The 15,382-nt window shown below is 40.3% G+C and overlaps 1 protein-coding gene across 10 annotated transcripts in view; it reads left to right on the top strand.

Moving 5' to 3' along the window:
• Positions 1–15,382, top strand: part of msn (serine/threonine-protein kinase msn) — a 225,024-nt gene that overhangs the window by 38,310 nt on the left and 171,332 nt on the right. For all 10 annotated transcript variants that reach the window (XM_067158047.2, XM_067158046.2, XM_067158039.2 and 7 more), the window contains exons 3-6: positions 215–271; positions 11,974–12,099; positions 13,534–13,582; positions 13,657–13,809. In XM_067158047.2, coding sequence (XP_067014148.1) covers positions 215–271; positions 11,974–12,099; positions 13,534–13,582; positions 13,657–13,809 — 385 coding nt within the window. The remainder of the gene's footprint in view (positions 1–214; positions 272–11,973; positions 12,100–13,533; positions 13,583–13,656; positions 13,810–15,382) is intronic.

Raw genomic sequence — 15,382 nt, 5'->3', positions numbered from 1 at the left:
GGTAAACAAATAGAATATGTTAAAAAGTGCTCGGATAGTATTGTAGTTTAAGAAGTAATGGTATGCCTTGAGCACTGACTAAGTGTAAATTTCTAGTCGATATGATTTGTAACTGTAAACTGATTTGTGTGGCTCATCATGCACAAAATTTGAGATATGTTGTATTGAAATTGTTAAGGGATATTGGAGATAAATGCAGTCATTGATGTTGCAGGGCCGCCATACCAAGACAGGCCAGCTGGCAGCCATCAAGGTCATGGATGTCACAGAGGTGAGTATGTTCAGTCACCTAATTTACCGTACAAGATTGTGTTTTTATGGTGTTTAAAACATATACACAAACGAATATGGTTGAAAAGTAAAGGATTTTGAGCAGACATGAGGTGCGATGTGGAAGGAGATGAGTTTTCACACGGCTTATGTCTTGTTATTCCAGGCTGTGAAGGCTATCAAGCAATGAGCACTCACTCTTTTACCGAAAGAAAAGTTAGAAAGACAAAGGTCACTCGTCGCCAGAAGTCATGAAATTGGCAGTCAAGAGCAGCTGAGGCTGTTGACAATATTGACCTTTGGCAGTGAAACTGAACCACATGGAGTTTGTGTGATGGCTAGAGCCCAGATTATATGTAATAACATATTCTGTTCCTGTATATGTAGCAACAAGAAAAGCTAAAATGTCTGTGAGTTTAAAGTTACGTATTTTTAATACATAGACTTTCACGACCACTAAATGACATTATGATAATTATTTGGGGATATTAGGTCGTGTAATAATAAATAAATACCAGCTGACGTGTTTCAATCCTGCGACCAGGATTGTCTTCAGAGCGACAACAAAGCAAAATGGCTACTGTCACTCCATAGTAACGAGACTCAAGATAAAGAGACCCTGTTAGAAATGTAGTTCATTCCAGGGCCTCCAGAGTCACGGAGAAAGATGTTGACGAGTTAACTATGGAGGGTAGCCATGATCTACTCAGTATATAGCCGTCACCTTTGTTAAAATTATTCGGGCGTTTAGCAATTTCTATCGCCTCACGAATGATTCTGGGAATAAAATGTTTCTCTTTACAAGTGACAGAAGTTGACTCAAAAATTATTTGATGGTCATTATGTATGGCATGTTCTGCCACAGCAGACTTCTCTGGCTGGCAATGACGTAAGTGCCTGCGATGTTCTTTAGCCCTTGTTGCTACTTTCCTACATGTTTGGCCGATATAAACCGATCCACAGGAGCAAGGAATCATATATATTCCAGCGCAGTTTAAACCAATACGATCTTTGACAGATCGCAAACAATTGCCTATGGTGATATTAGGCTTAAAAATTGTCTTGATATTGTGCTTTCTGAGAATATTGCCAATCCTATCCGTGACAGATTGCACGTATGGCAAGAAGGCCAGACTCAAAGGACGAGAATCACGTGACACTCTGCCTTTTGGCTTAGGATGTAGCACTTCGTCAATCTGTTTCCCTGAATAGCCATTGCTCAGAAATGTTCTGGATAGGAACTCAAGTTCACCGTTTAATTTATCCTCCTCACAAACTTTCCTTTCTCGGCTGATAAGAGTGTTAAGCATAGCACGCTTTTGGCAAGGATGGTGATGAGAGGACCCATGAAGGTATCTATTAGTATGGGTAGGTTTACGGTAAACCGAATGACCTAAAGTTCCATCTGATTTCTTAGAAACCAAAACATCCAAGAACGGCAAACATCCTCCACGTTCAGTCTCCATGGTAAATTTAATGTTTGGATGTATGCTGTTTAAGTGATCCAAAAATATAGATAATTCGTGTTCACCATGGGGCCAGATAACAAATGTGTCAACGACAAATCTCAACCAGATGGACGGCTTGAGCATGCAAGATTGAAGACAACGCTCTTCAAAATCTTGCATATAGAAATTAGCGATGACTGGTGCCAATGGCGATCCCATGGCAACACCATCCATTTGTTCGTATATTGTACCATGAAAACTGAAATATGTGGTAGTGAGGACGAGGTGAAACAGATTAACAATGTCACCAGGAAATATTTTATCCAACAGAGACAAGGTGTGTATGATTGGAACCCTAGTGAACAGAGACACAACATCAAAAGTGGTGGTTCATACGGTTAAGGCGCTGGCCTTCTAACCCCAACTTGGCAGGTTCGATCCTGGCTCAGTCCGACAATACGACAGCCCCGTGTCGGTAGATTTACTGGCACATAAAAGAACTCCTGCGGGACTAAATTCCAGCACCTCGGCATCTCCGAAGACCTTAAAAAGTAGTTAGTGGGACGTAAAGCAAATAACATTATTACATCAAAACTGACTAGAATATCACCAGGAGAAACACGCAGATTGGATAAAATGCCAATAAAATGCGATGAATTCCTGATGGATGCCTCATTACCTATGTACGGCTTGAGAAGTTCTCCAAGGTATTTGGCCAGGTTGTATGTAGGGGAACCTATACTGTTAACAATAGGTCTAAGGGGAACTCCATCTTTATGGATCTTAGGAAGGCCATAAAGTCGGGGAATTGTGGAAGCCAGCTGTCGCAAACCACGAGAAACATCATTCGCAATCGAGCTAGCTTTAAGAAGAGACGCTGTTTTCCTATCAATGGCGTTGGTAGGATCATTTTTTAGCACCTTATAGGTGGGATCACTGAGAAGTTCCTCAATCTTGTTATTGTAGTCAACGGTGTTCATAACCACAGTAGCATTTATCGTCGGAGCACTGGTGAGGACTTGAGGGAGTAGCAGAATGCTTGACTCGGGGCTCGACGTGGCTACGGGATTCAGGATAATGAGGCAATGTCCAGAGGTGAGACCTCACGGCCAGAAATCAGTCCACCTATTCAAAACACATTTTTAAGAGGATGCCTCCGTGTCTGACTTGCGGTGTGGTCTGGTCGTTGGACACTGGGGTAGTCCTGGTGAGGTGTGGAACGTTGCTCCTTATATAGCGCTGGCTGACGTCACAGACGAGCATGCCAGGCGCAGTGCAGTCACCTCGTAGTCTCTGGAAACATCGGTGATGCGGCGGATTGCGGAGGACACACACAACTTTACAAGGGTGAAAAATGACGGAATATATAATGTATTGAATTAGGAGGAACTCTCATTTTTCACCTTTGTAAAGTGAAAACCGTCAATACGGAATGATTCTAATATCTTGTAATGGACATACACAATACAAACAATAGAAATAATCAAATCCAACCTAAAATACTACAGCAATTTGAGCACTCTAGAAATAGAAGAATTCTTGAAACTACTTGAATTTGCCATCAGTAATAATTATTTTAAATTCCATGATACCATATACCAGCAACAGTGCCTACCTATGGGATCTCCTGTCTCCGGGATACTAGCTGAAATTTATATAGATCCCCTAGAATGCACATCAATCAGTAAAATAGAAAACATATTCTTCTGGTGTAGATTTGTTGACAATATTTTTGTAATCATCGACAACAGATCTACCAACGCAAACACCATATTAGATAAACTCAACACATTGGACCGTCAGATAAAATTCACTAAAGAGATCGAAAACAACTGCACCTTAAATTACTTGGACCTAACAATAACCAGACACGAAAACCATTTATCCTACAAAATCTATAGAAAACCCACACATACCCCAAATACCATAAAAATAGATTCCATCCACCCCAACACACTAAAGAGCAGCTTATTACAGTATGGTATACAGAGCCTTCAGCATACCGATGACAAAAGTTCTAAATAATGAACTACAACCACTGATCTCTATACATGGATCGCTGGTGGCAGGTCTCCGCTGCAGGAGAAAGTACGCCAAGTCGAGTGCGCGGTTCGCCATGTTGGCGTACCCAACCTAGAGCTCTCCTTATGGGGAAGCAATGATAATATAGTCAATTTTAAGTCGCAATTAATGGCGCATTGGAATAATTAAAAATATAGAGACATGTTCACTCAAAGCATAAGGACATTGGGATCACTGACACGTCATTCCGAGGTCACTAAATCTCCGGGATAGCAATAAACATGAGTGTATAATGACGGCCGATAAATATTAACTTAGGTGCTGAATACATGCAATTAGCGATCGGTAACACAATACAAGTGAAAACCAGTTTCTGGAAACATTGCTGTAAATTGTATACATGTATGCCACGAAATTATGCATTCTTAAAATGATGTACCTATAAACGTAGCTCACTATACAGGCCTAGATTCGACATATCGTAATCGGTGCTTGATAATGAATTTCTGTTTCCTGTTTCCATGAAATAACGCGCATATTATCAAATTAAGCAAATGTACACATTTATAAAACCAGCAAATATTCAAAACTTGTCAATATATCACATTACCTGCAGCTTAATTCACTATTACAGACCTCTTTAATTAAATTCAGCTAGCAAAGCGATATTGATAGTCATCATCAGATATATGTAACACCAGTTAAGAGTCCCAAATACCACGAATTGTATAATGGGATAGCCCCAAACACCCACCACACTTTCCCTTCTCCCACCCATAATTATTACTGATGTAAATAATGTCTAGAATTCCCCAGACTTCATTTTCTAAGATTGTTATAAGGTCACGTCAATTATTTAATCGAAACCGTCAGTTTAATTACGAGAAATAAGAAAAATATAAGTAAATTTTTACTTGCAGTTAATGTTCAGTAAAATTGAAAACAGTTGGTTCTACATCACTTCTAAGGTGTACAGTTTGTCCATTTCTATCAAAACAGTCTTCCTCTAAGTGATCCGAGCAGAGAACAGCTGTTTTAGGAGGCTCCCAATTCTCCCGCCTGATACTCCTAATCGATGATCTTAGATGTTCGGGTCTCGAGAAAGGAAACCTACAAAAATTAATTGCCATTTTGCTCCCGGAATATGCGAAATATGATACAATAAACCTAAAACTCAAAACACTACCCTAGGAAGATTCTTATGTACAGTATAAAACTCCCCGATGAAATGATTTCTCCTTCTATTGATCGGTTCTGTTTGTACATCCATAAGCTGCATACTGCGGTATGTTAATACCCCGTAGAATGTTTCTTCATTCATATTTCAGATAAACACATCATCATCTGTCGGCTTTTTCCCTCGGACACAGCGAGAGATCCCACCTCTACCGCCTCAAGGGCAGTGTCCTGGAGCTTCAGACTCTTGATCGGGGATACAACTGGGGAGAATGACCAGTACCTCGCCCAGGCGACCTCACCTGCTATGCTGAACAGGGGCCTTGTGAAGGGATGGGAAGATTGGGATAGGCAAGGAAGAGGGAAGGAAGCGGCTGTGGCCTTATGTTAGGTACCATCCCGGCATTCGCCTGGAGGAGAAGTGGGAAACCACGGAAAACCACTTCCAGGATGGCTGAGGTGGGAATCGAACCCACCTCCACTCAGTTGACCTCCCGAGGCTGAGTGGACCCCGTTCCAGCCCTCATACCACTTTTCAAATTTCGTGGCAGAGCCGGGAATCGAACCCGGGCCTCCGGGGGTGGCAGCTAATCACGCTAACCACTACACCACAGAGGCGGACTCAGGTAAACACATACTTATTTAAATTGAATCTTGTAATCCACAAGTATACAACAAGGCAAAGAACCTAAATTCGTAAAATACACTACTATTTACTTTGCAATAACAAAGCACAGAACACTCCTGGAACTACAATCAAGAGGCCTGGCGTCACTGAACTAAGCATAAACAAAGCAAGCGCGCTCCTCGTGGTCTACTGCACCGTGTGCTCACTGCCATTTTACTGCGCCAGTCATCTTCTATTCGGCTTACTGCTACCCAAGCTACCAGCCATCCAGGTATAGAGATCAGTGACTACAACTAATCCACGATATAGCTAAATACAATGGATACACTAAAGAAATGGTTAATAAAATCATTTCTAAAAATTAAATTCCAGCCCAAAACTAAATTAACAAAAATAGACAAACCCAAGAAAGATTACACCTTATTTACCTTTAACAGTACACACTTATGTCCCATAACTAATGTTTTTAAAAAGTACAACTTGAAAACAGCATTTAAAACCGCGCACAACAGCACTAATATTATACATAACGCCAACAGTCAACAAGAACAATAAATACAACCAATCAGGAGTTTACCGCATTAAATGCAACAATTGCAAAACAAGTTATATTGGACCTACAGGCAGAAACTCCATAATCCGCTACAACGAACATTTAAACGCACTAAAACGTAACCACTTTTCATCAGTAGGTCAGCACGTCTAAGAATTCAAACACGGGTTTACGGAAATCGAGAATGATATGAAAATATTAAACATAAATTCTAAGGGCCCCCTGTTTAACATAACTGAAGATTTCTACCTTTCCCTAGACCAATACGCCATTCCTAACTAAAATATAAATAACATTACAGCTAAAACCAATATCATCTTGAACAAAGTTATTCCCGCCCTAAAAACTGATTACCTCAAAAGAGTAAATAAACAGAACACAGCACGTTCCAAAAAACCGCCGAATGACAATCCCAGCTCCACCCCTACCCCTCCATCCATACCCCTCACTACAGCCAACACAAGCCAAAGGCGAACACGTAGCAGTACGCAGCGAACTCCCAAACAGACCGTCATCCAACCACAACAGCAGTAAGTACAAATTCACTCGCACACAACCTTAGGCATTCCTTCAAACTTCCAACACTTTACTCATATTAGTTTATCTTCCACAGGTAACCATAGCACCGGTACACAAATATAGACAAGGAAGAAGTTACCACCAAATTCAACCAAATCCATAAAACCAAGACTTCATCATCTGCTTCAAAACTTTTAAGAACAAGTCTACAGCTGAGCCACATAATGGTCTTTGTCCACAATATTGGACCATTTAATTATTTGTGTTATCATTACAAGCATACATGAAGACGTCTTTTAGTCAAATAGAACATTCTCAAGAACCTACACCACTGTTTACGACCACAAAATCAACCAACATAAATATATGCGCACGAGACTATAACTAGGAAGTCTGAAGAAGGAATATGCAAGACATGAACTTTTAAATTCACCAAGTGTTTTATATACATGTTTACAGTGTTTTTAATGTGTTTAATTTGTATGTACAATTAGTTTTAAACTTAGGTTAAGTTTTTACTGCCATGTTTAAATCTCAAAACAGTTTTACTTTTACGGATTCACAAATGAAATGACGATAATATCCAACTCATATCCCCATTAGACATCCGGATGTGCTAACGGATGACGACATCTTTTTAGATAAGTAACACAAACTAATGCCGATAGACGTAATACTATGATTGTAAGCTGATGATGGCCAAATTAGGGTCGAAACTGGTACTGATGTAAGTCTATATTTACAATAAACAGTATTGATAAGGTGGAATTTTTTTCTTATCCATTAGTCATTACGGACATGAAACTCAGAAATAACGTTACTCCTGGCGAGTGTTGATAGAATGCCTTGTTTTTGTGCTGGATGGTAGTGAGAATCTGCATGACGATAGCAATTTGTGTGGGTAGACTTATGATAGATGGTATGTCCTAAGGAGCTGTCCCGTTTCTTTCTTACTAGAACATCCAAGAAAGGAAGGCATCCGTCCGACTCCATCTCCACAGTGAATTTAATTGAAGGATGTTGCTGATTTAGGTGGTTTAGAAATAGATGAAGTTTCTCAGGACCTTCTGTCCAGACCACAAACACATCATCAACATACCTCCACCATATCATAGGTTTGGCCGGCACCGAAGCAATAGCCTCCTCCTCAAAATGCTCCATAAAGAAATTAGCCACTAAGGGCGAAAGTGGACTTCCCATCGCCTCTCTGTCCCTCTGTTCGTAAAAATTCCCACCCCACAAGAAATAGCTGGAAGTTATGCAGTGGTAAAATAGCTTAGTAATGTCCTCAGGGAACAGGTGTTCAATGAGAGACATGACAGTCTGTCGGCACTTTGGTTAACAAGGACTCCACATTGAAACTCGCCAAAAGTGCATTAGGTTGAAGGGTTATGGTTGACAGCTTGTTGACGAAATACCGAGAGTCCCTGACATATGATTCAGTACATCCTATGTGTGGCTGAAACAATTTGCTTAAGTATTTAGCCAGAGCATATGTAGGAGAACCTATTGCACTAACAATAGGTCTGAGGGGAACATCATTTTTATGGATCTTAGGCAGTCCATATAATTTAGGTGGCACTGCGTCCCCTGGTTTAGCCTCCTCTTTTGGAATTGAAGATTGCCTTAAGAGCTTCACGGTGGTATTGGACACACGAGTGGTGGCGTCACGTGACCTCAGTCTGTAAATAGGCTCTGACAATATAGCAGAGATCTTATTCTTACACTCGTCAGTATCCATAACCACTGTCGCGTTGCGCTTATCAGCTGAGAGAATGGTCAGTTCAGAATCATCTCTTTTAAGTTCCTTCAGAGCTCTCCTTTCGCCTCTTGTTAAATTGGGCGCGGGTACAGCAGCGGACCTTATGAGTCTCACACATTTCGGTCTTAACTCCTTAGCCTCATCCGTAGGTAGGTTGTGGATGGCTGCCTCAACGGAAATAATTAACTCAACAGTGGGAGTGCCGTTTGGTTCTCGTCCAAGGATTTCTTCGAAAGATTGACGACAGTTTTACTAGCATCCAGGTTGGTGCGAGAGACCGCCTGTTTCTGAGCTAGTCGGAGGAACTTTGATTTCTGTCTGAATGACACCTGGTTGAAAGCATTAATGGCAGCATATTCAAAGTTATTTTTGGCAGACTAAGGAGCTAACAGTCAGTCGAAACTGAAGAGAGATATCGCATAGAGAAAGGGTTTTAACATTGAATGGCTTTTTTCTGATGCCTTTGCAGGGATGCCAACTATTACGATTCAATCGCAATAATTACGAATTACCCATCACAATTACGCCTTTACGAATCACACATCACAAATTACGATTTTTTCTTGATTTTAATATCTAAGTGTATGAAGTGTTCAAAAGGATACACAAAGAATGCCATTAGCACACTTGAATTTTCAGAATATTATTTTCAGATTTTTCAGTAATAATTTAAAACCCTTTCCTGTCTCTCGTTTAAGAATATTTCGAGTTTATATGCTCCGAACGCAGTGTGTGCTTCCATTACCGAAAAAATAGGCACCTGGAAAGTGATATATCTTGCGGAGTTGTTGTCTTTGTTCGTCACATGACTTCCATGCAAGTATGCAAGTTCTTTTTTCTTTGATTTTGCGGAAAAGTGGTGACAAACTCCGTTTCATTGTGGATACTGTGTGCGTGACTGTTGAAGAAATATTTATTGCGATTTGGGTTGCCAAATTGACATATGTTGCTCTTCTAGGATATATGCTAATCGTGTGTTACAAAACGCGAAAGGTTTGAAATAATGAAGCGATTTCTTGTGCAGGAAAATACGTGTGGTGACGTTACCGTGATTAGTGACGCTAGTAATAAACCAAATATAGTTCAAAAATTTAGGGAGGAATACTCGAAAGAATGGCCCTGTTTACTGCGTTCCTTAAATCTCATGTTGTAGTGTGTGTAGCCACGATTTTTCAGTTGCATATGGTAAGGAAGAACCAGATTGAGTTCCGAGCTAATATGAACACCGAACTGCTAAGTGCTGTTAGTACAGAGGATGCACATGATGTCAAAAGAAAAAGCGTACCACCATTGTTCGTTCGCCAAACAGCAACTACAATACTCAACAAAAGGAATGATCATTCAACCTTCAGTCAGATATGTACTGCAGATCACCTGTTACTTCAGCAGGTAAGAATCATACACTCTTTACATGCCGGTTTTTGAATAACTGGTTGAATTGTATGTTGTTCATTGATTTTTCAACTATATGTAAGTTAGTAAGATCTCGGAAAGGACTAAGGCCACACACCCCCCCGTGACCGAACGGCTGCATTACGAATTGCCTTTCTTGAAAGTTGGCATCTCTGCCTTTGTCCTCCTCACTGGCTGAGAATACTGTTCTATTTTGATGCAACTGTTGGTGTTCAGTGGATAGTTAGGTCAAGAAAATTGATTTTTTGTTGATTGGTCCAGGACTATGAACAAGGAGAATCTAGGGACTATGTTGTTTGTAGACGTTCTTGCCAGTATAAGGTGTATGAAATGTGGGACTTAGTTTTTTGTATTTTAATTGTAAATCTAGCAAGTAATGTTTTTGGCCTCAGTATTGTATGAATTTGGTTATAATTTCAAAATGGGCAGGCAAAAGATTATCAAAAACATTCAATAACATATTACATTATTATATAATATTATAAACAGCTACACGTCAATACTGGGACTTTGTGTTGTCCTCCCATGCCTTCACATTTCTCGTCGTATTATCACGAATTACATCGTCAGCGTCGCTATCTTCACTGGAAGTTATAATAAACTGTTGCATTGAATTACTTTCAGCGCCATTATCGACAAGTAGATTAGCTATTTCTGTGTCGCCAATGACTATGCCAGGATGTGCCATGTTTACAGACTCGAAACTTGTGCAGAGTTCTAAAACATTGACTGTTAAGATATGCAACATCTCTGAATGTAGGCGAAAGCTGCCTTTTCCTGCCATCTTACAGCAAGGCAAATAACTGTTACCAAATCCATGTAGTGGGCATGTTTCAAATCCCACAGCGCACTGTAACAGACTGTTGTCCTGCATTTCCCACTTATTTCTAATTAAGTTTCATTTTTAAATCCTCTTTCTTCCTTCTTTTATACTTTACTTTCATTTGTTACCAACTATTTTTCTACCCCCTGTGGGTGGGGGACGCAGATGAAGAATACACCCACGGTATCCCCTGCCTGTTGTAAGAGGCGACGAAAAGGGGTCCAAGGGGTGTGGGTTGGCGACCATGGGACCCTTAGTTGTATCCTGACATTGCTTCCACTTACTTGTGCCAGGCTCCTCGCTTTCGTCTATCCTGTCCAACCTCCCTTGGTCAACTCTTGTTCTTTTCCGACCCCGACGGTATTAGATCATTCGAGGCCTAGGGAGTCTTTCTTTTTCATGCCCTTTGTGGCCCTTGGCTTTCTTTGTCCAATACTTCATTTTTTGAAGTGATGGATCCCTTCTCTTTTTTTTTTTCCTTTTTTCTCTGTCTACTCCCTGTGGGTGGGGATGTAAACGAAAAATTACACCCACGGTATCCCCTGCCTGTAGTGAGAGGCAACTAAAAGGGGCGACCAAGGGATGATTGCATTAGAACCATCTCGCGGTGAACACCATGGGTCACCTTTACTTGCAGGTAGTACCACTATGTTAGGTACACAATAGGTTTGTGATTAGTAGTAGCAGAGAGTGGTTCACTATGGGTTTCCAGTACCTGTGATTAGTATCATTGTGAGAAACACCATGGGTCTGGGCGTTGCCTGTGATTAGTACCCACTACATGAGGAACACCACAGAATACCGCCGTGCGTGATTAGTACACGTAGGTGAGGAACAACAATTGGTTTGCGTTGCCTATGAGCGGCGCCGTTATGTGAGAAGCAACATAGGTCCGCGTTACCTCTGCGACGCACATTACTTGTGAGCTGTACCATCATCTGTGGAATACCGTGAGTCTCCGCTACTTTTGATTAGTACTCCAACATGACAAATACCATGGTTCTTCTTTACTACCGATAAGTACCATTATGAGGGGCTGTTTTGTGGATTTTGGACCCCTTTAGACAAGTATCCTCAATTCAGGATTGTGCTTTGGAAGTGGTCCCTAGGTCAGTAATACAATTTTTTATGATAGTTTTTGGGTCGAATGCACTGATAGTTTTAAATTCATATCCATCCATTCCTTTTTCATAACCTTTTTTATTTTGTTCGGTGGATGATATTGAACTTTTAATTTGTCATTACATTTCGTACCATTAGGGGCTGATGACCTAGATGTTAAGCCCCTTTAAACAACAAGCACCATCATCATCAACTATTTTTCTTGGTGAGGTGTCAAATATGATGTGCTCTTTGCAGGATGAGGAGGAAGAGATCAAGCTGGAGATCAATGTGCTCAAGAAATACTCAAACCACCGCAATATAGCCACGTACTATGGAGCCTTCATCAAGAAGAGTCCTCCGGGCAAAGACGATCAGCTATGGGTATGTGCTTCTTAATTAGGTTGCAGACCCGTTTTTAAACCTGAGTATCTTGGCTACAACACTGGATTGTTGGGTGAGGGTCCCTCGTTGAAGTTGTTACAATAAGAAAGCTGCAGTGCCTTTAGTCGTAATGTGTTACTGTAAAGTTTGTGTGTCACTGGCTCTGCAGTTACTGTATCTGTTCTGTTGTGATCAGTATTTTCTTATATCATCAGATTATGCACTTTCTTATTATAATGTCCAATCTTTCTTACCACTTTAACCTCCTCACACTTCAAGAAAGTCCTTCTCAGTTTTGTTCCGAACTGTGTTTCTAGCTGGACCATGTTAACTGAGGAAGACTATATTAGTGCGAGGAAATGCAAATTATTTTACTCTACATGCAGGATAGAAAAAAAAGGGACAGAGTTTAGAATGGGTCCAAATCATTTTCTTGGATAGAATGACAGAGAATTCTGTGAAAGATTCTGATAAATTTAAGAGAAGATTGGCAGCGGTAGTACTAGCATTTATTGTTGATGCAATTAAACATAAAATCGTTTTGTAAAAATAATTAATATTAAATATTAAAAATAGACTAATACTGTTGGACATTTTTCTGGCTTCTCGAAATCAACAGTATGCAGAGCTGTGAAAATTGTTGAACACACTGAGTTGAGGGATAGATTTATAAAGTTCTCATGACTCACAGACGAAGGGTTATAATGGAGCATTTTTACAGAACAGCCAAATTTCATGTCGTGTGAGCTCTTAACTGCACGTCAGGTATGCATTATATTTGATTACTGCTATTCTTCTTCTACTTCTGTTCAAATACATTTAGTGCCACTCTTGGCTTTGAGGTTATGCTGTGTTCAGCTTTACAGCTACAAAGTGGGTGCACATTTTTTATCTGCATGTATCTTTTCATAATTTTTAAATATATATTTCTACTTTTTTTTAAAAGAACAGTCCCATCTCTGTATGTACTATATCACACTTAAATTAAACAAATCCTTTAATGTACATTTGGACTTTCTCCACAACATTTTGTCTGATTGTTTACGTTCAATCATAGGTTTATCTGCCTTCACTGTTTACGTTGCAGTAACCTATAAAAACATGTTCCTGTTACCAACATGTTAGTGTTGTGGAGATGTTTAGCTCAGTAAAGCAGACTATGGAAATGCTAACTGTGGAACTTTGAGTGCTTAAAGCAAAGCATAAAAGCCTTGCATAAATGGTATCTGTGGCTTATTAAAGCTTTGGCTTAAAATTAAAATGTATCTTTCCAGTCTTTGCTGGGGGAGGGGGGTTCTTGTTTTTAGAAGATCCACAAAATACTTCTTTCACAACTCTTTCAGTTTTTCTATTTTTTCCACCACTTGATGTCCATAAAAAGGGATGCCAGCCAGTTGTTATTTAATAATGTAATGTTGGTTGGTGCTGTTACAGCTTGTCATGGAGTACTGTGGAGCCGGCTCGGTCACGGATCTTGTCAAGTGTGAGTATCTCTTTACTGTGAGACATTCTTTATTATTTGTTGTAAGACAGTGCGTAACGGAAGTGTGCTTGCAGCGACCAAGGGTCAGAGCCTGAAGGAGGAGTGGATTGCCTACATCTGTCGAGAAATCCTGAGAGGCCTTAGCTACCTGCACACCAATAAAGTGATCCACAGAGACATCAAGGGGCAGAACGTACTGCTCACGGATAATGCTGAGGTCAAGCTGGGTGAGTACGACATAGCAAATTAATTGCTGTTCATGCTCAGTTGGGGCCATTGTATCCTCTTTTACCATCAATTTTCCCTTCAATAATTAAGCCTAGGAGTTAATAAGTAGTAGTAATATACCTCCATGTGGCCCTCTCCCGGATTTTCAAGGTCCGAGGGGAAGATCGGGACACCGCCGCAACTGTGGTGCTCTTCGCGTTCCAAACCCTATCTCCCTGCTGGAGGATTCCAGGGAACTCGAACGCTCATGCAGAAAAGAAAACTCTTCCCCGATCTCCCGACGGCGTCTCTGGGTCCTTTTGGGTTACCCCGACCTACTCATTCGAGGGGCCCAACTTGTTACGGTTCCGCTGCCGGGTTCTGGAATAGGAACCGGATTCCCTTTTGCCCCATGGGGTCCTAACGCTGTAGTCTCGGACCCTATCGACATCGGATTTCTTCTAGGGCTTAGGATCGACTGACTCGTGTAATAATAATTTTTCCTGGCCTTTTCCCAGTTATCTGGTTTTGACACTAATATGGATTAACCCTTAAAAATAAAAAATACTTGCAAAATTTTGGAAAACTTACTTAAACCATGAAAATATACCTAAATAAACCACAAACCTTGTTTAAGAATGGAAATTCTACTTTCAAACGGTTTGAAGACGAAATAAATAGTCACATTTTTTTCGCTAGAAGAATTGCAGAAGGAACACACCATGATACAACCTGACACTGGTTAACTTTGAAGTTCTTTCGTCCACTGTTGTGAAATATATATACAAAATGCTGCTTTCAATGTTTTTGTTTTTCATATTGTGTTGTTCGTCAAAAATTAGTCACACTGCAGAAGTAACACCTTGAATTTGAGAGTCAAAAGATCGTTCCTCAAACTTGTTGAGTATGGTATATCGGGAAACAGTTATTTGGATGCAGATAAGGCTTTTTAAAGCTCAATTTTCACAATATTATGTGGTTCACTTGCGTTGACCTCAAGCCCTACACACAATACAACCAAGGGACTTGACACCACTTTGGTCCATGAAATGTATCTGATTTAGGTCTCTCATTGGAGGGACCACCCAAAGTATGTATGCTTTGTGCTTGCAGGAATCGACATGCTAGAACTTCTCGCTCTTCTACTAGGGACTCTTACTAAATACTTTTGACTTATGAGTTTACCACCTTTGTGTTGCATCATAGTGTACAGCAAAAATGAATTGACTATACATGCTTTGAATAACCAATAGCAACATCTTTCTGCACCATTTACATGATCGTTAACTTTGGTGAAGTGTAATAATGGCCAGCATAGATGTGGTAACTTGAGGGTAGGACAGAGGGATGAGTGCAAACTTTTCACAACCTGCATTGTCTTCAAGATACTTGTGTTATCAAGGTCAGTTTTTCCCATAAAAGGAATTAAATCATACAGGTACAGGTAACCGTTGATACTGTCAGTAAGGGCGAAAACTTTCAACCCAAATTTTCTAGGTTTGTTTGGATTATTAATCTTGAAGGAAACTCCTTTCAAACTTAGTACTTTCATCCACAGAAACTGCAGAACCTAGTTGGTGAAAAAAGCCTGCA

The sequence above is a fragment of the Anabrus simplex genome, chromosome 14 (assembly GCF_040414725.1).
Source record: "Anabrus simplex isolate iqAnaSimp1 chromosome 14, ASM4041472v1, whole genome shotgun sequence".
NCBI lineage: Eukaryota > Metazoa > Arthropoda > Insecta > Orthoptera > Tettigoniidae > Anabrus > Anabrus simplex.
This window is presented reverse-complemented; position numbering and strand designations above follow the sequence as displayed.